The 27,766-nt window shown below is 42.0% G+C and overlaps 1 protein-coding gene across 1 annotated transcript in view; it reads left to right on the top strand.

The window, feature by feature from the left end:
• Nucleotides 1–27,766, top strand: part of CFAP91 (cilia and flagella associated protein 91) — a 62,793-nt gene that overhangs the window by 2,806 nt on the left and 32,221 nt on the right. Inside the window, exons 2-6 of the mRNA XM_079767320.1 lie at nucleotides 3,408–3,484; nucleotides 4,844–5,001; nucleotides 6,325–6,408; nucleotides 7,507–7,563; nucleotides 22,737–22,918. Of these exons, the coding sequence (XP_079623446.1) occupies nucleotides 3,408–3,484; nucleotides 4,844–5,001; nucleotides 6,325–6,408; nucleotides 7,507–7,563; nucleotides 22,737–22,918 (558 nt within the window). The remainder of the gene's footprint in view (nucleotides 1–3,407; nucleotides 3,485–4,843; nucleotides 5,002–6,324; nucleotides 6,409–7,506; nucleotides 7,564–22,736; nucleotides 22,919–27,766) is intronic.

The following is a 27,766-nucleotide window of genomic DNA, read 5'->3' as shown; positions in this document are numbered from 1 at the left end:
ATACCTTACATTTCTGTAGTATTTTACAATTGACATTCTTTTATAATTCCTAACTGACAATCATTTATATACCAGTATGCATTTCCCTCCATTTTTTTGTAAATGCTGTGTATCATGTACCTCTTTTGAAGTGCCCACTATGCTTTGTCACGTCCTTGAATCTGTACAGTTGTCTATGGATTATGAGCTACACTACTGTCTTGATAATTAAAGTCTTTTAAACATAAAGATTTTTCCTAGCTTTCAAACTATTTAAAAATACTTTCTAGGTTTATCATGAGCTCTTTTCTCCTTTTATTTCTCCCCAGAATCTGCAGATTTTTATACTTCCCCCTAAAAGTAGTCATTATGTCTTGGGATTTCAAACACTTCTCACCATTACTTGGTTGTGACAACTTCCCGGGCTTTTTAGAACTGTTTCTACAATATGGGTAAATTGGCTAAGGGGCTCTCTCATGATATCCATGGGAAAATTTCCCCCATAAAATTCATGGGCTTTTGATATTATTAAGCCTGGGAGCCAGAGGATTGGGATTCAAATCCTAACTGCCAGTTAGTAAGTTGCTAACTTCTTAAAGCCTCCATTTCCTCACCCATAAAATGGAAGCCTAGCACCTACCTCATTGGGTTTTTGTGAAGGTTAAGTCAAATATCTATAATAATAAAAGTGTAATATGCTAATTAGACTGGACATCCTTCCGGGCGTCCTTCCAGATGACGACCTTCCCGACGAAGCCGTGGTGGCAGGGGCCGAACCCCTTGCACGAATTTCATGCATCGGGCCTCTGGTTGCATATAAAGCACTTAATATCTGTCTAGGAGTAAGCAAGTGATACCTGGTGACTGCTATTACATGGGCATCTCAGAGGTTCTCCTACTCCTCCCCCCTACCCCCCGTTTTGAGAATATTTATGAATTTATTTGAGTCAAACTGACAACATATGCTGGGGATCAAGACCTCAAATGATCCCTCTACTGCTTATTGAGCACTGATTATGATCACAGTTGTAGGATATATTGCAGAATGTGTAGTCACAAATCATGCAGTATCTTCTATAGATGGCAAGAATCTTTCTTAGATATCATGTCTTCACACTCCATATGGGAATAAGAGGAGAATGTTTTATTATTTACTAGTGCCCTGTGCACGAAATTCATGCATGGGGGGTGGGGATTCCCTCAGCCCAGCCTGCACCCTCTCCAGTCGGGGACCCATTGGGGGATGTCCGACTGCCGGTTTAGGCCCGATCCCTGTGTGGGATCGGGCCTAAACCGGCAGTCGGACATCCCTCTCACAATCTGGGACCACTGGCTCCTAACTGCTCACCTGCCTGCCTGATCACCCCTAACTGCCTCTGCCTGCCTGCCTGATTGCCCCTAACCCCTCTGCCTGCCTGCTTGATCGCCCCTAACTGCCCTCCCCTGCTGGCCTGATCTCGCCCCCAGTGGCCCTCCCCTGCCAGCCTGATCTTGCCTCCAACTGCCTTCCCCTGCAGGCCTGATCTCACCCCCAGCTTCCCTCCCCTGCTGGCCTGATATCGCCCCCAACTGTCCTCCCCTACTGGCCTGAATTTGCCCCCAACGGCCCTCACCTGCCGGCCTGATCTTGCCCCCAACTGCCCTCCCCCGCCGGCCTGGTCGCCCCCAACTGCCTCTGCTTTGGCCCCTACCACCATGGCTTCATCCAGAAGGAAGTCGGACATCCAGAAGATGGCCAGTTAGCCCAGTCTAATTAGCATATTACCCTTTTATTAGTATAGATAGATTATATAGGATAGGATTGCTTAAATGGTGGTGATGGTGGGGAGCCTTTTTCATCAGGAGTAGATGCTCTTGGCAGACAAAAATATATAATCTCTATATCTGGACTGATAGCCAGCCACATGCACTATACTGCTAAACTGATCAATAAAAAATTGAGCCGCTTTCTTACAACTTACACCAAACAGCTGTTGCCCTTAAAACCCTCCTCAGCCCCCACCTTAGGTTCTGCCTTCACAGTTCACCCAGATTAGGTTCTGATTGGTTGGTTTCTATGCCAGTCAGCCTCAAAAGCTCCACCTCCTAGGCAGCCATTGGGTCCTTGCAGTTCACCCAGATTTGGTTCTGATTGGTTGGTTTCTATGCCAGTCAGCATCTCCAAGCCTATTTCCAGGCCTGATCAGAGAGGCAGGGCTGATCAGCAGCCTCCGCGGCTACAGGCAAGGCCCAGAGAGAAAGAGAGGCAAGGGCTGATCAACAGCTGCCATGGAGGCTGCGGATCAGACCCTGCTTCTCTCTCCGGGCCTCTCTCCAGGCCTGATCCACAGCCCCCTAGGCCCGTGGTCGGCAAACTGTGGCTCGCAAGCCACATGCGTCTCTTTGGCCCCTTGAGTGTGGCTCTTCCACAAAATACCACGGCCTGGGCGAGTCTATTTTGAAGAAGTGATGTTAGAAGAAGTTTAAGTTTAAAAAATTTGGCTCTCAAAAGAAATTTCAATCATTGTACTGTTGATATTTGGCTCTGTTGACTAATGAGTTTGCTGACCACTGCCCTAGGTAGTCAGTGCTGGGTTGTCACAGTGCCCACAGCGCAGCAGTTAGACCCAGCACTGACTGCAGCACTGACTTCCGGTGTTCAGTCATGCATTCGGTTGTTTTGGATGTTACGGACCCTGGCTCTTTATATATAGAGATTATTCAGACTCAGAAGCTATTCAGGCTAAACTAACTTCAGGTGAATAACACAATTGCAACCATAGACCCGGTGGTATCTTTTAAATGACTCAAGAATATGAATAGAAATTTCCCTTTACTCCATACTCTTCTCAATATATCAATCATTTGTTAAACTTTGGAGAAATAACTTAGTCCCATCATTAACATCTATAAACTTAAGGGGTGAATTCTGAAGATAGCTGATCTTATTTATCTTTTATTAGAGAATGACATTTTCTTACCATGTTGACCCATTTACAGAAGACATACTGTTAAGAGTTTCTATTTTCCCTGTGTACTGAAATGAGAGTGCCCAAATATATTGTTTCTTTCACTTGCAAATGGGCATAGTGTTCTTTCTTCTTGCACTATTTCCTGAGCTTCCCAGACCGGAAACTGGTTTGTTCATAGAATAGAAGAAAGCATGTTTAGGTTATGGTGCTTGAGAATATGTCCTTTTTTTTTTTTTTTTTTTTTTTTTTTTTTGCATTCAGTTCTATAAACTGATTTTGGAATGCACAGAAAAGAAATGCATCTAACAGACTCTCGCTGGTGGTAGAGTAACAGGGCTATGAGCTGTTGTGGAGTTAGGCAAGATCTAAATTTTCTAATTTGTTTTCCAATTAAGAAATTACATTACTTTGCCATTGTTCTCAGCCTACGAGTAGATACCTTCTGTTCCTTATACTACCTTATTGTTTATTTTGCAGATCCGTTGTTTACTGTGTCAAGTGAGCAAGACCACACACAGGCAAATGTCCAAGCATTCCTGAGTCGAAGCAGACTGGTAGGTCTAATTCATTCCCTAAGATAGCCTAATGAACCTGAACCATCTAGTGTGGCTAACTGTGCTGATAAGATTGACTTATTGCCCTGGCTGGTGTGGCTCAATTAGTTGGTCATTGAAAGTGTTGCTGGTTTGATTCCTGGTCAGGGCACATGCCCGGGTTGCAGGTTTTATCCTCAGGGGCGTGCAGGAGGCAGCTGATTGATGTATCACTCTCACATTGATGTTTCTCTCCCCTTCTCCCTGTCCCTTCCTCTCTTTCTAAAAATCAATTTAAAACAAATCTTTAAAACAAATCTCCACTGGTTTTTATGTTCTACAGAAATTACTTTGCCATGATTACTAGGGTACAAAGACATCTTGATATTTGTGGCCCAGTGTGGGGATTAATAAATTAGTCTATACTAATAAAAGGGTAATATTCTAATTAGACCAGATAGACTGGACGTCTTCCAGACATCATTCCGGATGTCCTTCCTGACAAAGCCCAGGCCTGGGTGGCACCGCCCGGGGTCCTGGGTGCCTGCAGCCAGCCTGGGCGAAGCTGCCCAGGGTCCCTTGTGCCTGCCCGGGTGGAGCAGCCCGGGGTCCCAGGTGCTGGTCCAGGTGAAGCTTCCCGGGTCCTGGGTGCCTGTAGCTGGTCAGAGCCCAGGTCCCAGTTGGCTGCGGCTGGTCAGAGGAGGGAAGCCTGGATCTTGGGTGCGGGGGCTGAGGCAGAGGTGGTTAGGGGCGATCAGGCAGGCAAGCAAGCAGTTAGGGGCGATCAGGCAGCCAGGCAAGCGGTTAGGGGCAATCAGACAGACAGGCGAGTGGTTAGGGGTGATCAGGCAGGCAGGCAGAGTGGTTAGGGGTAATCAGGAAGGCTGGCAGGCGAGCAATTAGGAGCCAGCAGTCCTGGATTGCGAGAGGGATGTCCGACTGCCTAAACCGACAGTCGGACATCCCCCGAGGGGTCCTGGATTGCGAGAGGGTGCAAGCCGGGCTAAGGGACTGCCCCCCTGCTTCCCTGTGCATGAATTTTGTGCACCGGGCCTCTAATAATGAATAAAGGACTCATTATAACCTAATTTATTTAAATGGGGAAAATTATATATACCTGTATTTAAAGAATTCAATAAGTATAAAAGCATATACAATATGAAGTAAATTCTAACCCTCTGTTCCCTTTACATAATCATTCATTATCATTAGTTTCTTGGGTATTCTTCCAGAGATATTCTATGTATATACCAATAACTCTTTTTTCAGTGCCATATACACTCTTTTTTACCCTTAAAAAAAAGTTTGCAATACAGTATAAGCAAAAGGCTTTAGAAAATCTGATGGCATAATTTTGTCCTTTTTCTCCCTCCTCATTAGAGGAAAGTTCCCAGGTTTAGGACCATGTTCAGTAACCTGATCCATTACCCAAGACATTCTCTATATTGGAGCAAGGCAGATCCCGTCCCACCATTCATCAGTCGGGAATGGAGGGGACATGAGGAGAAACAGAGAGAAGCCCTCCAGCAACTTGGCGTGTAAGTGTCCAGTAGCTTCAGCTGCTACTCATGTTTTTAATAAATGCATTTTTCATATTAAAAATATTTATTTTGCATTATTTTAAAATGTATAATTTTGATGTTAGTGGTTATAGGTTTATTGGTTAGCAGATGGTCTCAGAAAGCTGGAGTGAAAATATATATATATATATATATATATATATATATATATATATATATATATATATAATGACATCTTGCCACCACAGGTGGAGGTGACTGAATTTGTTGTTCCTTTGATCCATCTTAGAAATTGGATGTGTACTTTTCTGGTAGTATCTAAATATATGTTTTGGAGACTTGTAGCCAAAGCACCTTCACAGACAAGTGTCCTGAATTCCTTATTCTTTTTTTATTTACTAGTTCATACCTAGTAAACATTTTTTTTTTAAATGCTGTTTTTCAGCCTGGATATCAAAAGTTGTCATTTAAAATTTTGTTATTCTCATGTGCTATTAATTAAAAGTAGGCATTTTTTAAAATGTGGGATTTCATAAATTGACTCTTGTTTTTTTTAAATAAATCAAGTAATTCATTTATTTTTTTTAAAAAAAGAACTTAAAATTTTATTCTTCAATTACAGTTGACATTCAGTATTACTTTGTATTCATTTCAGATATACAGTATAGTGGTTAGATAACCATATACTTTACAAAGTGTTCCCCCCAATATTTCCAGAACCCACCTGGCACCATACATAGTTTTTACAATTTTGTTGACTATATCCCCTATGCTGTACTTTACATCCCCATGACTATTTTGTAATTACCAATTTGTACTTCTTTTTTTAAAAATATTTTTTATTGATTTCAGAGAGGAAGGGAGAGGGAGAGATAGAAACATCAATGATGAGAGAGAATCATTGATTGGCTGCCTCCTGTATGTCCCCCACTGGGGATTGAGCCCACAACCCGGGCATGTGCCCTTGAATGGAATCAAACTCAGGACCCTTCAGTCCGCAGGCCGATGCTCCATCCATTGAGCCAAACCAGCTAGGGCACCAATTTGTACTTCTTAATCCCTCAACCTTTTTTACCCAGTCCCCCAACCCTTCTCCCCTCTGGCAACCATCAGTATGTTCTCTGTGTCTATGACAATTGACTCTTTTCTTAACTCTCACTTCCTTTTGTTAGTTCCAGATTTCCTGGCTCAGGGAAAGTCAGTCAGATGTATATTATAGAAGACTTTGCTCTCAGTCTGAAATACACTTGTATCTCCTACTTTATAGGCATAGAAATATTAAATAGAAATGGTATTTGGAAATATCTTAGACTTGAATAATGTTTTCCTGCTTTATTTTAGATTTGACACTTCTTTTCAAATGCCTAAAGACGTTTATGAAGATCCTGATGTCACTGGGAAGAATCGCTATAAATATTTTGAAAGGTAGAAAGTAATTACTAAGAATATGAGCCCTGATATTAGTAGAGAATCTCTTTATGATAATGAGAGCTGCTATCATTTTTAAGTGCATGCAATGTGCCAGGCACCACTTTAAGTGCTTTATATATATATTTTAAGCTTTCACAACAGAATTGTAGGTTAGGATATATTATCCCAATTTACCACTAAGGAAGCTATAACCAAGAGAGGATAATAAATTACTCATGGTCACCTAAGTTAGCAAGTGACAGAGCTGGGATCCTAACTAAGTCTGCCTGACTTCAGAGGTACTTAATTGTAAATAAGAATGTATATTTGAAAAAAAAAGTCATCACATGAAGTGAGATATACTAGAGACACCAGGACAGTCATATTGCAGGGAAAATTGTTAAAAGGGAGTAAGTAAATAGATGACATTTGCTCTCTTTGTGTGAATGTTGCCAAAACTGACATGGTTAAAGATTCACTTTGTTTCATTTGTGATTAATACTCAAGAGAGAATCATATACTCAGATCAAATTAATGTAAGATGAAGACTTCCCTGTAGGTCTTATCTGATTTAGAAAAATAGTCTTGGTATATCTACATAAGCTTCCTCAAGAAAGAAAATTTGTAGTCCACCTTATTATTTATGAGCAAACTCCTTATGGACATTTTATGATGCTGACTTTTTCAGAGAAATATTAAATTCTTAACAGAGTATACTCAATTCCTAGACTTTTGGGGGGAAGTTTTTAAAACTAAATCATTGGGAATGTCAGAATGTCTCAGGGAACTTGAGAAGTTTCTGGAAGCTAATGACCAACTGAAGCCCAACTATAGGGCATTGCTTCTCAAAGTGTTCCTTGTTTCCCACCTGCAGAGAAAACACTGCGGCCATTGTTAAAAGTACAGCTTCATCGGCTCTGCCATGTATCTACTGCATCCCCTGGTCTAGACTTGGGACTTTGCATTTTAAACAAGAATCTCTCCCCTCCCTAGTGATTTTATGTACGTCAAAAGTTTGAGGATTACTGATATACAGGATATTCAAGCTCAGTGGGAGAAAGCAGTGCACACTATGTAAAAGTCCCACATGTTTGTATTTTCCTTTCGCCCCAGGCCGTTCCTTCCATTCTTTCAACAGATGCCACCCAATGTTGCTTTGGAATCAACCAAGTAAGTAACCATTATTTTAAAACTTTTTTTTAATAGTTTATTTATTTATTGCTTTCTTCCATATTTGTTTCCAGAAAATAGTTTTCTAAATCAATATTTTTCTAACTGAATCACAAACCATTAGATGCCATGAAATCTCCTAGTGGGTCATGAGTAGCATTTTAAAAAATGAAATAGAATAAATAACCAAAATCATCAACCATCTGGAGGGTAAGTTGTTTTTTAGTTATAAAATTTGTTTTGGATAGATGTATACATATATGTTCATATGTATATAATGGTTATGATGTAAATGTATTTTTTATTATGAATTATGGTAAAAATAAAGTTGAAAATGCTTTAAAAGTTCTTTTTTGCTTTCCTGAAACACACACTTATTTGACAATAGTTTATGAAGAAAGCTAATTCATCACAAAATATTTTTTGAATACTAGAATTCTAATCTACACAAAAAAATGTGTTATGAAAAAATAAATAATACACAGTTTCTGTCCCACAAGGGAGTGAACCAGGGTGAAAGAGAAGTAGTGGACAAGGGCTGAATCTGGGATTAATGTGCAGTTCCCCAGTTTTTTATTTTAAGGTGAAGCTACAGGTTAGGTAAAATTTCCCATTAAAAATCTAATTTATGCTATGCTGTTTCCTGTGTCAATATAACTTAATATTTCTATGAGAGAAAAAAAAATCCAAGGTACTCATGAAATGATCAGGAAAAGAAATATTTTTTTAAGGTCTCAAATTTCTGAATAGAAATTTAGACAGGGCTTGGCTTTCAAACAAGGATTTGGTTACTCCTAGTGATATAGCATCTTATGAATAAAATATCCTATCTAATAAAGAGAGAATATGCTAATTGAAAGTTAGGGAGAGGGGGGGAGATAAGAAATCAAACGAAGGACTTGTATGCATGCATATAAGCATAAACAATGGACGCAAAACTCTGGGGGGTGAGGGCATGTATGGGTGTGGGGTGGGGGTGGGGTAATGGTAAGATATGTACACATATAATACCTCAATAAAAAAAAATCCTATCTAATAAAAAGAGAATATGCTAATTGACCCTCACGTCGTCACAAAGATGGTGGTGCCCACAGCCAATAAGGAGGGAATATGCTAATTGACTGCCCTGCCTTCAAAGATGGCGGCACCCACAGCCACAAGATGGCCGTGCCCAGTCCCCTCAGCCCCGCTGGGGTGGCAGGCATGTGGCAAAGCCGGGCCCGCCCCCAGGCGGGCCTGGCCACTCTGAGTGCATGCCTCCGCAGTCCCCCAGTCCCCTCAGTCCCCCAGCCACCCAAGGAGCAGGCAAACCTTGGATGGTGGCTGCCCAGCTGCCCAACTGCCCAGGGCCGGCCTGAGGTGCAGTAAGCCACCGATGGCGGCTGCCCAGCTGTCCAGGGCCGCAGAAGGCTCAGGTAACCAGGGCCGGCCGAGGCTTGCGCTGACAGCAGTGGCAGCAGCAGAGGTGTGATGGGGTGTCACCTTCCCCTGTTCGCCAGGTCACCTCCTGCCTCTGAGGGCTCCCGGACTGTGAAAGGGGTCAGGCTGGGCTGAGGGACCCCCCTCCAGTGCATAAATTTCCATGCACTGGGCCTCTAGTATGTTATAAAATGTCTGTAGTCTGTAAGGTAAGTGTCAATTATAATCCCAATTCTCCTCTGATTTTTTAAGAGTATGTGTGGACACCTGAGGCTCTTATATAGAAGAAGAATAGATGCTTTGCTCTCACTCTAGACAGAGCAACTTTGTGTGGTGTCACTTTACCTGGGGACAGCTGTAGACTGGTTTTCCATGAAATGCTTTGCATGAGAAAAGGGGGAGCTATGAGACAGGTGGATTCTTTGGTAACTCTTTAAAAAGCAGGCTCACGGGATCACCTGCTTTGGAAGTCATAATTACTTCAGGTCTACAAGTTGTTCAGTTAATTGAGGAGAGTTCTGAGGTCTACATTGATGAACACTGGGTGTCTCACTCCTTTGTAAATAACGGTGACATAAAAGGATAAAGATTCCCTCTGAGAGTCAAACCTGATAGTTGACACGCTAGGTAGTCTCTGTCTTTCTTACAAGTGTTTAAAGAATGAATCAGTATCCCTGAGTGAAGTCAACTGTGGGATTCTGGTGGGTTGAGTTTCTGAGGAGTGAAGGTATTCTACCTTATACACTTGTCTGGGAGCGAGCTGAGCTTCTCCAGCCACCCCTTTTCATGGATAGCTGTTGAAGTTGTTACTTTGGATTCCAGGCAAGCATCTTGGCAAAAGAATAAAAAGCTAATGTTTTAAAAATGTTCAGTGGTGGTCTCCAGTTCCAAATGTAGGAGCTTGGAAGTTGCCACTCTGTCCTAACAATAAGTATAAAGCTGAAGAGACTGAAAATCAATAGTTTTTCTTGGACCCATAGAGAGGGGAGGACACAGGACAAACTGCTGCCCCAAGATTAGAGAGATCGTCAGATGGACACGGGGAGTAATGCCTTCCCAGAAAAGAGATTAATGAGTATAGAAACTGCCCTGGGAACCAGCCACAGGGAGGAAAACCTGAACTATAGGTGATTAATTATTGGAGAATCATTGTGGAAAACTCTGAGAATTAAAAACTTTGGGAGGACCCAGTTATGGGGAACTTTCACAGTTTTGTGAGATTTTCCTCCAGGAGCTCAACAAGTCTCTTATAATAAATATTAGAGAAAAATCTTCTCATGTTTCTGGTGGAGGGAAGGTGGGGGATGAAACCATTCTGAAATATGCCAGAGCACTCTGTTCTTCTTAGCAAGGTCAGCTTTTAGTAGAAACTAAGTAACCACAGCCGAATCTGCTGGGTTATGACCAGAGCCTAACTGATAATAAGGTAAATACCCAACTGCGGAGGAGACCAAGATGGCGGCATAGGGCGGACGCCTGATTGCTGCCTACCACAACAATTTTGAAACTACAACTGGAAAACAGAGCAAACACCATCCAGAACCACCGGAGGGCTGGCTGAGCGGATGCTCTACAACTAGAATAAAAGAGAGGGGGATGCGGGATGATGCTGATGCCGGTGAGCCAAAGATCACACTTTAAGAACTACGGCTCTGGCGACACAATGGCGGCCTGGAACATGCTCGGCGCGGTTCCCCCGGCGGTCTCCAGCTGAGGGGACGGCTCCACTCGCTGCCGAGCACGGACAGACGAGACCCTGGGGGACATGGGGTGGGAGACTCCGTGCTTGCTGACCTCCGAGTCCTTCGAGAATCTCTGCGCCACGGAAGCGGCCAGGTGCGCACGCCCGGGGACCGGCCGCCGCTGCAGACCCGAGCGCCTTCGCAGCGACCTTGGACCAGCCCGCTGCCACACACCGGGCACACCGGAGCTTCGCCAAGCCCGCTGCCCAGCGAGTTCCGCGGCAGCCGCCCCGGAGCTTTGAGAAAATGGCCGGAGGAATTACTAAGAAGGAATTGACCGATGGGAGTTGGGATCGGGAAGATGAGGCCCCGCTGGGTCCCGAATCCAGGTGCACTCGCCCGGTGACCGGCCGCCGCTGCAGACCCGAGCGCTGTCGCAGTGACCTTGGACCAGCCCGCCGCCGCGCACCGGGCGCACCGGAGCTTTGCCGAGCCCGCTGCCCAGCGAGTTCCGCGGCAGCCGCTCCGGAGCTTTGAGAAAATGGCCGAAGGAATTGCTGAGAGGGAATTGACCAACAGGAATTGGGATCAAGAAGACGAAGCCCCGCTGGGCCCCAGGTCCGGGTGAGGCCGCGCACCCCTGGGTCCGGGCGAGGCTGGGACCCGGGTCAGGGTGAGGCTGAGTCCCGGGTCCGGGTGAGGCCGCGCGCCCCTGGGTCCGCGCGAGGCCACGAGCCCCTGGATCCAGGTGAGGCCGCACGCCCCTGGGTCCAGGTGAGGCTGGGTCCCGGGTCCGGGTGAGGCCGCACCCCTGGGTCCAGGTGAGGCTGGATCCCGGGTCCGGGTGAGGCCGCACGCCCCCGAGTCCAGGTGAGGCCGCGCGCCCCTGGGTCCGGATGAGGCTGGGTCCCGGGCCCGGGTGAGGCCGTGCGCCCCTGGGTCCGGGAGAGGCCATGCGCCCCTGTGTCCGGGGGAGGCCGCGCGCCCCTGGGTCTGGGTGAGACCACGCGCCCCGGGGCCTGGGTGATGCTGGGTCCTGGGTCCGGGTGAGGCCGCGCGCCCCTGAGTCCGGGTGAGGCTGTGCCCCTGGGTCCGGGTGAGACCAAACCAGAGGGAGTCGGACCTGCATTACCACCATTTGTCCACCATCCAGAACTGAAAAGTCAGTGCTGACATGTACACATAAGGAACTGGTGGACATTGAAATTGGGTCTCAAAAGAACTGTTGGCCCAGAAAGAAACTCACTACAGACTGATTCATTTGCCTGTCAGCATAACGATTATTGCTCGTCTCACATTCGGTTCTTATAAGTATATTTCTAGTAACACATGATCTCACTCATCTAGGGGAAATGATGAACAATATAGACTGATGAACAAGAACAGACCCAGAAACAAGGAGGCATCTATCGGACTGTCGGGCCTCAGAGGGAGGGTAGGGGAGGGTGGAGGTAGGGGGGAGAGATCAACCAAAGGACTTGTGTGCATGCATACGAGCCTAACCAATGGTTAAGGACAACAGGGGGGTGGGGGCATCCGTGGGGAGGGGTGTGGGATGGGAATGGGGGGATGAGGACAAATATGTGACACCTTAATCAATAAAGAAATTAAAAAAAATAAATAAAAATATCCAACTCCAGCTCCTTCTAGCCATAAGGGGAGGGGAAGACTGAGAAACACTTATGAAGCTCACAGTCCAGAGGATCACTAGAAGACAGAGATCTAATCATAGGACAATAGAATGCTTCCTCTCCCCACACCTTACCACCATATTGCTAAAGGCCTACTATTCACAGTTCTTCTTGTTCAGTACATAATGTCTATCTGTCAAGTAATGAAAAGGCATACCAAAAAGCAAAAAAGACAATTTGTAGAGAGCATAAACATAAGAGCCAAACATGGCAGGAATGTTGGAATTACCAGACAGGGATTTGCAACAATTACACTTAGTAAGCTAAGGTCTCTAATGGGTAAAGTAGACAACAAGATCAGATTTCCAAACAGAGATGTGGAAATCTTAAGAAAGAACTAAAATACACACACACACACACACACACACACACACACACACACACACACACATAAAAAACACTGTAACAGAAAGGAAGAATACTTTTGAGGAGCTCATTAATAGACTGGACATAGCTGAAGAATCTCTGAGCTAGAGGGTATATTCATGAAAACATCTAAAACTGAAAAGCTAAGAGAACAAAGACTCAAAAACTCCAGAATATTCAAGAAAATGTGAACAACTACAAAGGTGTAACATACGTGTAATGGGAATACCAAGAGAAGAAAGAGGGAAAGGAACAGAGAAATATTTGAAATAATAATGAATGAGAATTTCCCAAAATTAATACCAGACACCAAGCTACAGAGTCATGAAGCTCAGAGAACACCAAAAAGGATAAATGTGCAAAAAAAAAAAAAAAGTACACAGACGCATACATTTTCAAACTATAGAAAATCAACAATAAAAAAAAATTCTGACAGAAGTCAGAGGACAAAAATACATGATCTATAGAGGAACAAAGGTAAGAATTACATCTCAGAAACCATGCAAGCAAGAAGGGAGATAAGTGAAAATTTAAAGTGTCGAGACAGAAAATCTCTCAACCTAGAATTCTGCATTCTGCAAAATTATACTTCAAAAGTGAAGGAAAAATAAATACTTTCACAGGCAAATAACAATTGAGAGAATTTGTAGCCATTGGACCTACCTTGTAAGAAATGTTAAAAGGAGTTATTTAGAGAGAAGGAAAATAATATAGGCCAGAAACTTGGATCTACATAAAGAGAAGAGTGTCAAAGATACGTAAAATAAACACTTTTACTTTTCTTAATTGATCTAACAGATGACAGGTTGTTCAAAATAATAACAGCAGTATATTTGATTATGTGTACTTGTGTATATATCTTATGTCAGAATGGATGAAACAGCCCAGCCAGTGTAGCTCAATGGTTGAGTATCGACCTATGAGCGAGGAGGTCACGGTTCCATTCCCTGTCAGGGCGCATGCCTGGGTTGCCGGCTCCATCCCCAATGTGGGGCATGCAGGAGGCAGCCGATTGTTGGTTCTCTCTCATCATTGATGTTTCTCTCTCTCTCTCCCTCTCCCTTCCTCTCTGAAATCAATATAAATACATTAAAAAAAAAAAGAATGGAACAACAAGAACCAATATATCTTGTCAACACAAAACCCACTTTAAATATAAAGACATGAATAGATTAAGAGTAAATGGATGGAGAAAAAATATATACCATACTAACACTAATTAAAAGAAAGCAGCAGCAGCTAAAATTTCAGATAGAGCAGACTTCAAAGCAAGAAAAATTATCAGGGATAAAGAGAAATAGATGAGTCTACTATTATAGTTGGCAACTTCAACATCCTTTTATCAGAAATGGATACATCTAGCAGGCAGAAAAATCAGTAAGGCCCTAGTTGAACTCAACACCACCATCAATCAACTGAATATAATTAATATTTATAGGCTACTTCATCCAAAAACAGCAGGATACATTCTTATTAAGCTCACATGGAATATTCACCAAGGTAGACCACATTCTGAGCCATAAAACACAATTTAACAAACGTAAAAGCATAGAAATTGTACCATGACCACAATAGAAGTAAACTAGAAATTAATAATAAATAACTGAAAATACCCAAAATACATAAAGATTAAGCAAAACATTTCTAAATAACACATGGGTCAAAGAAGAAATCTCAAGAGATATGAAAAAAATATTTTGAACTAAATGAAAAAGACAATACAACTTAATAAAATTTGTGGAAAGCAGTGAAAGCAATGCTTAGAAGGAAATTGATAGTACTGAATGCATATAGCTAAAATCAATCATCTAACCGTTCACCTTGGGAACTAGAAAAAGAAGAGCAAATTAAATCCAAAGGAAGCAGAAAAAAAAGAAATAATAAGAATTAGAGTATAAATAAATGGAATTGATCAAGGAAATCAATAGAGAAAATCAACAAAACCAAAAGCTGGTTCTTTGAAAAAGACCACTCAAATTGATGAGCCTCTAACTAGGCTAATTAAGAAGAAGAAGAAAAAAAAGAGGCCAGCATTATCTTAATACCAAAAGCAGACAAAGACATTTTAAAAAAAGAAGAAGAAAACTACAGACTAATATATCTAATAATCATAGGCATAAACATCCTCAAGAAAATATTAGCAAATTGAATCCAACAATGTATAAAAAACATTACACAATCCAACCAAGTAGTATTTATCATGGGTGTGTAAAACTGGTTCAGCATTTATAAATCAACTAATGCAATCTATCACATCAAAAGGCTAAAAAAGAAAAATCACATGATCATATTAATAGAGACCATAAATTATTTGACAGTATCCAATACTCATTCATGATAAAAAAAGAAAAGAACCCCCAATAAACTAATGATAGAGGAGAATTTCTTCAACATGTACAAAAATCTATCATATTTAATGGTGAGAAACTCGAAGCTTTCCCAGTAAGATCAGGAATAAGACGAGAATATCCCCTCTCACCACTCCTTTTCAACATTGTACTGGAATTCCTAGCCAATGCAATGAGACAAGAAAAGGAAATAAAAGGTTTACCAATTGGGAAGGAAGAAATAAAACTGTCTTTGTTAGCAGATGAATGTTTATCTATGTAGAATATGACAGAATTGGCTTAAAAACCCTCCTGGAACTAGTAAGTGATAATAGCAAGGTTGTAGGAAACAAGGTTAATATACAAAGGTTAATTGTTTTCTTATATATTAGCAACAAACAAGTAGAATTTTAAATTAAAAACACAATACTATTTACATTAAGATCAAAACATGAAAAAACTTAGGTTTAAATTTAACAATATATGTATGTATATATAAGACCTATGTGAGGTAAACTGTACAACTTTGATGAAAGAAATCAAAGGACTAAATAAATGTAGAGATAGTCCATGTTCATGGATAGGAAGATTCAATATTATCAAGATGTCAGTTCTTCCCAATTTGATCTATAGATTCAATCTCAATTAAAATCCCCACAAATTATTTTGTTGATATAGAAAAACTGATTCTAGAACTTATATGAAGAGGCAAAAGACCCAAAATAGCACAATATTGAAGAAGAACCAAGTTGGAGGACTGACATTACCTGACTTCAAGACCTACTATGAAGTTGTAATCAAGATAGTGTGGTATTAGGGGAAGAAAAGACAAATCGATCAATGAAATGGAATAGAGAGCCTAGAAATAGACCCATATAAACATAATAAACTGATATTTGACAAAGAGAACAATGGAGCAAGGTCAGTCTTTTTAACATATGGTCCTGAAACAACTAGATTGTCCACATTGCAAAAAAATAAAAAAGAATCTTGTCCAGCCAACATGGCGCAGTGGTTGAGCAGCAACCTATGAACCAGGAGGTCACGGTTGGATTTCAGGTCAAGACACATGCCCAGGTTGCAGGCTCAATCCCTAGTAGGGGGTGTGCCCGGGTTGCAGGCTCAATCCCTAGTAAGGGGTGTGCAGGAGACAGCCAATCATGTTTCTAGCTCTCTCTTCCTCTCCCTTCCTCTCTGAAATCAATAAAATATATATCTATATTCAAAAACTTAATCTAAACAGTCCTTAAACCCTTCACAAAAATTAACTCAAAATGAATCACAGACTTCAATGTAGAATGCAAAACTATAAAACTCTTAGAAGGTAATGTAAGGAAAAACTAAATATCCTTGGGTATGTCAATTACTTTTTTGACACAACACCAAAAGCATGATCCATTAAATAAATGATGGATAACCTGGACTTCATTAAAATTTAAAACTTCTGATCTGTTATAGACAATGTCATTAGAATAAGACGAGTTACAGAATTGGAGAAAATATTTGCAAAAGGCATCCTATCTAATAAAGAGGGAATATGTTAATTGACCATCACACCCTCACAAAGATGGCGGCACCCACAGCCAATAAGGAGAGAATATATTAATTGACTGCCATGCCCTCAAATATGGCGATGCCCACAGCCACAAGATGGTGGCGCCTAGTCTCCTAAGTCCCGCCAGGGTGGCAGGCGCACGGCACGACCAGGCCCGCCCCAGGTGGGTCCGGCTGCTCCATGTGCCTGCCTCTGGAACCCCCCCAGTCCCCTCAGCCCCCCAGCCACCCAGGGCTGGCCCAAGGCACAGGCAGGCCTCGGATGGTGGCTGCCTAGCCGCCCAGGGCTGGCCCGAGGTGCAGGCAAACCTCCGACGGTGGCCTCCCAGCGGACGCCCAAGGTGCAGGCAAGCCTTGGATGGTGGCTGCCCAGCTGCCCAGGGCCGCCCGAGGCTCAGGTAACCAGGGCCGGCTGAGGCTTGCACTGCCGGCAGTGGCAGCAACAGAGGTATGATGGGGGCATCACCTTTCCCTGATCACTGGGTTGCCTCCCACCCCTGAGGGCTCCCAGACTGTGAGAGGGGGCAGGCCAGGCTGAGGGACCCCCCTTCCAGTGCATGAATTTTCATGCACCGGGCCACTAGTATTTAATAATTGACTATTATCCAAAACATGCAAAAAAACCAAACACCCTCCTAAAACTCACAGTAAGAAAACAACCTGATTTTAAAGACTTTAACAGACACCTCACCAAAGATTAACAGATGGCAAATAAGCATCTGAAAAGATGCTCTACATCATATGTCATCAGGGAATGCAAATTCAAACAATGAGATACCACTACACTCCTATCAGAATGGACAAAATCTAGAACACTGGGTGCAACAAATGTGGAGCAACAGGAACTCTCATTCATTGCTGGTGGGAATACAAAATGCTACAATCACTTTGGAGACAGTTTGGCATGTTTTAACTAAAATAAACATACTTTTACCATACAATCCAGCAATTGTGCTCCTTAGTATTTACCTAAAGGAGTTGAAAACTTATGTCCACAAAAAAACCTGCATCCAGATGTTTTCTGCAGGTTTATTCATAATTGCCAAAGCTTGGAAGCAACCAAAATATTCTTCAGCAGGTGAATGGATAAATTGAAGTACATCAAGACAATGGAATATTATTCAGCACTAAAAATAAATGAGCTGTCAAGCCATGAAAAGACATAGACAAAAATAAAATTACTACTAAGAGAAAGAAAACAATATGAAAAGGCTCTATACTGTATGATTCCAACTATATGACATTCTAGAAAATGCACAACTATGGAGATTAATAAAAACAAAAATTTGTTACCAGGGTTTGGGGTTGGGGAGGAATTAATAGGGGGAGCACAGGGGATTTTTAGGGTAAGGAAAATACTTCGTATGATACTATAATGGTGGACACATGTTGTTATACATGGATAGGTATATATGTAAGAATTTGTCTAAACCCATAGAATGTACAACACCACCAGTGAGCCCTAATGTAAACTATGGACTTGGAGTGATTATGATATGTCAATGTAGGTTCATCATTTCTAACAAATGTACCACTCTGGCCAGTGATGTTGATAATGGGGCAGGCTATGCACGTGCCCCTAGGCAGGGTGTACTGTACATGGGAAACCTCTGCACCTTCCTCTCAATTTTGCTGTGAACCTAAAACAGCTCTAAAAATATTATCTTTAAAAAATAGAAACATTCAGTGGAGCACAGACTAACAGAACAGGATTTGGTAGCTTTGTGAGTAAGTTTTATTGGGCTGGAAGGGAAAATCTAGAAGGCTATGGTGTGGCTGACTGTGCATGCTCCTGGTGCCTGGACGGTAGTGAAGGAGGAAAGGCCTGGATTGAGGGACTAGAGCAGCAGTAAGGATACCAGAGCCAGAGTGAGTGTGTCTGAGGATGGGATTCAGGACAAAGCATGGCTCAAGCCAAAGAGGGAGCAGATGTGGGGTCTCTCTGGTTTGGGGTCCTGATTGAGGTTGGGAATAGGTGGGAAAGAGATCATTCATTACTGTTTCTTACTCAGATTTTGTTCTTCCTAAACCAACTGAAATGGAAAAAGGGAATAGGTTGGAAAAAATAACAAGTTAGTTAGGAAAGAAACTATATTAAGTTACCATAGACTTCTGGGAAATTAGCATTCCTCCTTTGTATCCTCTCCTCTGACCCACCTGGAAACATCCCAAGTGATCAGACCCCTTAGTCAGAAAGATTCGTTAGGTTTTATCATAATCTCAGCACATTCAATCAGATGGTTCAAATGTGAAATTATTTAATTTGGAAGACAAGAATTCTCTTGATTCAAGCCAATGGCATTATCCTATATAATAAAGAGGTAATATGCAAATTGACCGTCACTCCAACACACAAGATGGCCGCCCCCATGTGGTCAAAGATGACTGCCCCCATGAGGACACAAGATGGCCATCACAAGATGGCCGGCAGGGGAGGGCAGTTGGGGGCGATCAGGTCAGCAGGAAAGAGCAGTTGGGGGCGATCAGGCCTGCAGGGGAGAGCAGTTTGGGGTGACCGGGTCAGCAGAGGAGGGCAGTTGGGAGGGACCAGCCCTGTAGGGGAGGGCAGTTGGGGGGAACCAGGCCTGCAGGGGAGGGCAGTTGGGGGCGATCAGGCCTGCAGGGGAGGGCAGTTAGGGGTGACCAGGCCAGCAGGGGAGGGCAGTTGGGAGGGACCAGGCCAGCAGGGGAGGGCAGATGGGAGAGACCAGCCCTGCAGAGGAGGGCAGTTGGGGGGAACCAAGCCTGCAGGGGAGGGCAGTTAGGGGTGACCAGGCCAGCAGGGGAGGGCAGTTGGGAGGGACCAGTCCTGTAGGGGAGGGCAGTTGGGGGGAACCAGTCTGGCAAAGGAGGGCAGTTAGGGGTGACCAGGCCGTCAGGGGAGGGCAGTTTCGGGGGACCAGGCCGGCAGGGGAGGGCAGTTAGGGTTGACCAAGCTGGCAGGGGAGGGCAGTGAGGGGTGACCAGTCTGGCAAAGGAGGGCAGTTAGAGATGACCTGGCTGGCAAGGGAGGGAAGTTAGGGGTGACCAGGCCAGCAGGAGAGGGCAGTTGGGGGTGACCAGGCCATCAGGGGAGGGCAGTTAGTGAGGAACAGGGCTGCAGGGGAGGGCATTTGGTGGGGACCAGGCCTGCAGAAGAGGGCAGTTGGGGGTGACCAGGCCATCAGGGGAGGGCAGTTAGTGGGGACCAGGGCTGCAGGGGAGGGCATTTGGTGGGGACCAGACCTGCAGGAGAGGGCAGTTGGGGGGTCGGGGGAACCAGGCCTGCAGGGGAGGGCAGTTGTGGTGGATCAGGCCTGCAGGGGAAGGCAGTTGGGGGTGACCAGGCCAGCAGGGGAGGGCAGTTAGGGGTGACCAGGCCGGCAGGGAAGGGCAGTTAGGGACAACCAGGCTTGTAGGGGAGGGCAGTTGGGGGGGACCAGGCTGTCAGGGGAGGGCAGTTGGGAGGGACAAGGACTGCAGGGGAGGGCAGTTGGGGGGGGGGGGACCAGGCTTGCAGGGGAGGGCAGTTGGGGGCGACCAGACCAGTAGGGGAGGGCAGTTAGGGGTGACCTGGCTGGCAAGGGAGGACAGTTAGGGGTGACCAGGCCAGCAGAGGAGGGCAGTTGGGGGCAACCAGGCCTGCAGGGAAGGGCTGTTGGAGGCCACCAGGCTGGCAGGGGAGGGCAGTTAGGGGTGACCAGGCTGGCAAGGGAGGGCAGTTATGGATGACTGGGCCAGCAGGAGATGGCATTTGGGGGTGACCAGGCCTGCAGGGGAGGACAGTTAGGGGTAACCAGGCTGGTAGGGGAGGGCAGTTAGGGGTGACCAGGCCAGCAGGGGAGGGCAGTTAGGGGCAATCAGACCGGCATGGGAGCAGTTAGGCATCAATCAGGCTGGTAGTGGTGTGGTTAGGGGCAATCAGGCAGGCAGGCAGGCAAGCAGTTGGGAGCAAGCAGTCCTTGATTGTGTGAGGGGTCCCAGATTGGAGAGGGTGCAGGCTGGGCTGAGGGACACCTGCTCCCCACCCCCCCTGCACAAATTTCGTGCAGTAGGCCTCTAGTAATATAGTAATATTCATATTATTCATATTTGGAATGACATAAAGCAGATTTAAAGTTATTTCCTGAAGTAGAAATTATAGTAGAATAATTTCTGCTGAAAACATAAGAAACTATAAATACTATGTTATCTTACATGTTAGAAATTCATAACAACTGCTGAAAAAAAGATCATTTTTAGAATTCAACATTATAATTCAACATTAAAAATAATTTAAAGTACTGATCTTTTACAGGTCCAACCTCCAAATAGGTGCTTCTTTCTAACAGCTTGAGTTGCATTTTTCTTAGAGTTAAACTGTAGATGTTGTGCTCACATATAAGCACTTCCCATTGACTTTCTTTTTCAAAATGGAAATCTCTCTCTTATTTTGCCATATTTGGTTATTTGTTTATGTAATTTATTCAATTCTTCTACCAACTTAAAAATGTTTTCTTTTAAATAGAAGTAGCTATATATATAGTTTTCTTATTTTCAAACCAGTAACATGTCTAGGTTAAAATAAGTTTCAAAATTCAGAAAACTATAAATATGAAAAAATTTTCTCTGTAATCCTACTATTCAGAAATAACTGATGTTATTATCTTATTGTATACCATCTAGGCATTTTCTATGCACAAAACAGTTTTTAAAAACATAAAAATACACTATTATTATAATACTGCTTAATAGTGTCCCCTTTTTCTACTTTATATTAAATCTTAGACATTTTTGTATGTCCATACATTTTAGATTACACTGTTACTTTTAATTGCAGCATAAATTCTATTATGGGTATACCATATTATTTTAAGCAATTCTTCTATTGATGGTGATCATTTTAGTTTGTAATTTTTTACTCATAAATGATACTTTATGAACATGCTTGCATATATCTTTGTACACTTGTCTAGTTATTTCCTAGCATAAATTCATAGGAGAACAATTGCTAGGGCAGAAGGGTACTTTAAGGGTTTGATATATATATATATTGATCAATTTCCTGCTAATTGGGTTGTAGTTATCTGTATTTCCAGCAACAGTTTATGAGAATTCCTGTTTTTTTCACAACTTCATCAATGCTAGGTACTTTCAATTTTTAAAATCTTTATCTATAATAATAAAAGCATAATTAGACCAGACGTCCTTCCTTCTGGACAAAGCCACAGTGGGCGGGGGCCGTGGCAACGCGGGTGAGGGCTGGGACCAAGGTCCTTACATGAATTTTGTGCATTGGGCCTCTAGTGTGATATAATAAAATAGCATCTTGCTGTTTTAACTTACTTTTTTTGATTACTAGTTATGTTTATTATCTTTTCATAGGTTTTTTTTAAATAAGTTTTACTCTTTGTTTTGTGAATTAACCATTTTTCTGTGGATATTTGTCTTATTGATTTATAAGAGCTTTTTATATAGAAGTCTGCTTATTTTTTTATCGTATGTTGCAAAACCTATTTCCAAGTGTGTCATTCACATTTTAAATTTGTTTATGATGTTTTGAGGATTAGAAGTTTCAACTTAAATTTAATTTTTTTTTATCATTTCCTTTTATAGTTTTTGGCTTTTCAGATAATATATTCACTTACATTTTCCATTATAACTTTATTAGTCTTATTTTTTAATTAAATGCATTAAATGATCTGTAATTAATTTTTGTGCAAGGGATGAGTTTTTATTCTCTTTTTTTCTGCTCCTGTATTTGTATTTCTGAATGGAAAAAGCTAAAATTGGGTGTGTAACTAAATGCAGAGAAGAAGGAAACCAGGGAAGTAGCAATTCTGAGTAGGTTCGGAAGTGATTGTGTGATATCCTAGCATCTATCTTGTACAGCTCTATATACGACAGCCCTGCCCAATGATACACAGATAGGCATTTTGTGGGTAGATCTAGGTTTTTCTACCCCTTCAGTTTCTTGGCAGAGGTGCAAAAACAAGGCAATTTTCTCAAGATTATTCGGCATAATCCTGTTTAAACTGGATTTATAACTTTGGGCCTGTCAGTGGTAAAGGGGAAAAGGTCCTAGTGAAGCTCAAGGATTTATTTCTACTTGAGTATATAGTATTCTAAGCGATTGTATCGGGTTTTAATTTTTTTAAAATAATTTTCTCTTTTAGACTAGAGACATATACTTTTCCTCCTGCTTCGTCTAAGCACCAACCCATTCCTTCAAAGTATACTGTGGGCACTCAGACGGATTATCGTGATTCCGAAGCTCAAACAGATCCGTATTCTCCAGAATATGTAGTATGTCAGGATTCAATCCCTGAGCTCTTGACCCTGGCTACTCTGACTTGGGGTGAGTTGGTAATTCTCTTGCATATTTGAAGATGACAGTCCTGATAACCATGCTGGCTATTGAGTTCCTGGAAATTCAGAGCACATAGAAGCAACTGTGGTTTAAAGTGTCTTGCTCAGTAGAGCTACTTTATAGACTCATTCTTTTTCTAATACTTTAAAAAAATGTAATTCTCACCTGAGGATATGTTTGTTTGTTTGTTTGTTTGTTTGTTTGTTTGTTTGTTTGTTTTTAGAGAGGAGCAGGAGAGAGATAGAAACATTGATGTGAGAGAGAAACATCAATGAGTTTCCTCCCATATGTGCCGCCCTGACTGAGAATTGAACCTGCAACCTTTTGGTTATGGGACAATGCTCCAACCAATCAAACCACCCAGCAAGGACCTTTGTGTGATAGTACTTTTGTTCAAAGAGAGTTATACCCTTTCACTGTAAGCAGGCTTACTGTACTTTATACTTGAAGCTGATGTTACATATCAGCTGAATTTATTCCCCAATCAATGCTCTTTATTTTTTTAAGTTAAAAGTATTGGGGTAACATTGGTTAATAACATTATATAATTTTCAGGTGTACACGATTATAATTCTACATCTGTGTCTAATTACAGAAGTCTAATTTCCTTCCACTATTATTTATTTAACCCCCTTTCCTTCCATTACCATTTATTTAACCTCGCTTTGCCCTTTCACCCTTCACCCCCTTTCTCCTCTGGTAACCACAATCTATGAGTTTGTTTTTGTTTGTTTTGTTAGTTTGTTAGTTACTCTTTGTTTTATATTTCACATATGAAAAGGGAACCACTGTATACTGTTAATGGGAATATAAGTTAGTACAGGAAAATAATATGAAAGTTCCTAAAAAAAATTAAGAATAGAAATACCATGTGATCCAGCAATTCCTCTTTTGGGTTTTACCTGAAAAATATGAAAACACTTATCTGTAAATATATATGTACCACTATGTTCACTGCAACATTATTTACAATAGCCAAGACAAACTAAACATCTACCCATTGGTGGATGCAGATTGTATAAAGATATGTTATATATGTACAATGGAATATACTCAGCCATAAAAAGATGAAATATTGCTATTTGTAACAACATGGATGGATCTTGAGAGTATTATGCTAAGTGAAATAAGTCAGTCAGTTTAATTTTGTAGTTGCTTTGCTGACTACTCACTGGTGAGTCAACTCCTTTTCACTGAGCAATCTATTTCTCTTCTTTATACATAATTTGATTGTATACTACTGAATGCATATTTCAACATCCTATCTAATAAAAGAGCAGTATGCAAATTGACTGTCACTCCAACACACAAGTGGTCAAAGATGGCTGCCCCCATGTGGACATAAGATGGCCACCACAAGATGGCTATCAGGGGAGGGCAGTTGGGAGGGACCAGGCCTGCAAGGGAGGGCAGTTGTGGGCGATTAGGCCAGCAGGGGAGGGCAGTTGGGAGGGACCAGGCCTGCAAGGGAGGGCAGTTGGGGGCGATCAAGCCTGCAGGGGAGGGCAGTTAGGGGTGACCAGGTCAGCAGAGGAGGGAAGTTGGGGGTGACCGGGCCTGCAGGGAAGAGCAGTTGGGGGGGAACAGGCCTGCAGGGGAGGGCAGTTAGGGGTGACCAGGCCTGCAGGGGAGGGCAATTAGAGGTGACCAGGCCTGCAGGGGATGGCAGTTAGGGGCAAACAGGCTGGCAGGGGATGGCAGTTAGGGGCAAACAGGCTGGCAGGGTAGTGGTTAGGGGGTGATCAGGCTGGCAGGCAGAAGCGGTTAGGGGCAATCAGGAAGGCAGGCAGGTGAGCAGTTGGAGCCAGGAGTCCTGGATTGTGAGAGGGATGTCCGAATGCCCATTTAGGCCTGATCCCTCGAGGGGTCCCAGATTGGAGAGGGTGCAGGTTGGGCTGAGGGACACACACCCCCATGCACGAATTTCGTGCACCAGGCCTCTAGTATTGTAATGTTTTCTTACTTTTCCAAAATACTTCGGAATTTATCAAAGCTCTCTTACATAGCTTATTGGATGATTTGGATGATTTCTTTTGATGTCTCTGAAATGCTAATACCTTTCAGGCTCAGAAATTCACTCTTAGAGTGTGATACAATCTAGCCTAAGCCTATATCATGTGGAACTATAAAAATTAATAGGAGAAAGGGCCTTTAGACATTGCTATCCATTAGCTTTCAAACTCATTTGATCGTAGCTAGGAAACTGAGAACCAGAGAGGCTGACTCCTCCCGGGCCATGGACATAGTTACCTGCCTGAACAAAGGAGGCAGAAAATTTTCTCCTGCCTTAGAGGTGGATTGGAAGTCCAGGGCCTGGCTAAGACTACAGCCAGAACTGAGCCAGGCACTCTGCCTAAGGCTTGGACTTGACCTCTCAGTGTGCTATGCCTTAGCATTGAGCTGAGTAGGACAAGAGCCAGGTCCTCCAAAGCAAAAGATCTAGGCAGGGGCTCAGAAATGGTTCCCTAGGTAAAACCTAATGTGGAACCCCGCTCCTGGGAGCACCGTGGTTGAAGTGTGCCACTGTTCAGGGTGCTCATGAGAGAAATCTGCAGATGATTTCGACCCAGGAATTACAAAGCATCTAAGGGACACAGACACCAGGAGTGATCCACCAAAAATAAATAAAATGGAAGAATAAGTGATTGAGCAAAGTAAGCAAATGGAGCAAGTTGAAAAGGACTTAGGAAGTACTTTTTAAATCCTCAAAGAGATGAAGGGGGAAATAGCAACAATGAAAGCAAGAATGGGAGCCATTAAAAGAACCAACTGGAATCATTGGAAGGACTACTAATTAGCGTTAAACTTTATTAGAAAACTGTGAGTGGAAATTTCTAAGTTAAAAACTTTAGGGGTGACCTCTAAAAAAAAGAAATATATTGTTTCACAAATGGTAGTGGAGAAGAGAGAAAATAACAGAGATCAGAAAAGAGGAAAAGCAAAGGGAAACATAGTAAATAGAAAATACATAATAACATATCAGAAAAGTGTTCAAATATTTTGGTAATCAAAATACATAAAAGTGACTTAAACTTGCTTATTAAAAATATTAGTGGGTTGGACTAATACAAACCCAGCAAAAGCAGCTTGCTGTATATAAAGTAGCACTGAAATGTTGAAAATAAAGAGATGAAAAATATACTGATAGATAACTCAAAGAAAGTTCATGTAGCAATGTTAATATTAGAAAAAAGTTAATCAGAAAACATTAAAAGGAACAATGAAGTACATGTAATAGTTATAAAAGGATATATCTTTCATGAACTTGTAGGTAACCTATGTGGACTCAAAATGTAAAGTAAAAATTGGTTGAATCATGGGAAGATATAGACAATTCCTTACTCATGTGGATTTTAATGCACCTCTTTCAGATTCAGCTATCAAAAATTAGTAAGGACTAGATGATTTGGGTAGGCAAAGATGATTAATGTGCTTCACATAAAAGAGTTTGTGTGCGGTAGGCCATGGCCAGACTGATGTGGATCTGACTATATATTAAGAAACGGAATGTGGAAGGCTTGGCTGTAGCATTGCAGGTAATTAATGGTTCTAGGCTCCTTTGACTCGGCAGATCCCTCACTATATTTATAGTCATTTGATTTATGAAAAAGATGCCACTGTGATTTAGTGGGGGGAAGGAGGTCTTTTCAAATAAATGGTGGTGAAACAATTACATATTTATGTGCAAAAAAAAAAAAAGAACTTTAATTCTGATTCCTACTTCAATGCAGTCTCGGTAAAAAAAACCAACAGGTGTGTAGGTGTGTGTGTGTGTGTAATTTGATAATCTGATTCTAAAATTAATATGGAAATCTGAAAGGGTCAAAAGTAGCCAAGGCAAATGCGAGAAAACAGAACAAATATACACTACCAGATATAAAGACTTACTATAATGCTTCAGTAACTAAAAACTGTGGCATAGTTGCAAAGATAGACAAATATATCATTGTTACACAATAGAGTCCAGAAATTAACTCACAGATAAATGTCATCTGACTTAAGACAAAGATGAAATGCTAACAATAAAGGAGGAAATGATAAATTAGATCACATTAGAACTAAGAACTTCTATTCACCCAAAAACGCCCATATTTAAGATAGTGAAAAGGCAAGCCACATATGGGAGAAGATATTTGTAAGTGCTTTACATTTTTAATTTATTTAATCTTCACAAGTTAAGTGAAATATAATTCAAATCAGAAATTAATACTATAGATCTTAAAAAAGACAAAAGAAGTGGTCATGAGGACAATAAAATAATTTTTTGGATAAATATTAATAATATAGCCAAACTTCTTGTGGGAAATAGCAAGACAAAAGACAGAGATACAAATAAAGTGTATTAGGATCAGCAAGGGACATAACCACAGAGTAAACGACTTAAGAACCATAAGAAAATACTATGCATATCTTTTGCCCTATATTTTAAAAATAGATAAGTTATACAATTTTTAGAGAAAATATAAATTACTAAGTTGGTTTCAAGAAGAAATAGCAAACATGAATAGAAAAACTATAGAAAATGACTTGGTAAAAAATTAAGAGTATTAGGCCTAAATAGTTTTACAGATAAGTTTACCACTCCTTTAAGGAATAAATAAGCTCTGTTTTATGCAAATTTTCCAGCAAAGAGAGAGGATAAAGTTAATTTGTTCATTTTATGAAGCAAGTGTAGCCTTAATTTGAAAACTGAATGAGGATAATACTAAAATGGAAAACTACAGGGCTGTCTCACATATGAAGAAAATGCAAAAATTCTAAATAAAATACCATCAATCAAATTTTGCAGTTATTTTAAAAGATGACTTACCATAAACAAGTTGGTTAATCACACAA

This window comes from Cnephaeus nilssonii (assembly GCF_951640355.1).
Source record: "Cnephaeus nilssonii genome assembly, chromosome: 3".
Classification (NCBI taxonomy): Eukaryota; Metazoa; Chordata; class Mammalia; order Chiroptera; family Vespertilionidae; genus Cnephaeus; species Cnephaeus nilssonii.
Note: the sequence above shows the minus strand (reverse complement) of the source record. Positions and strands in the feature narration are given on the sequence as shown.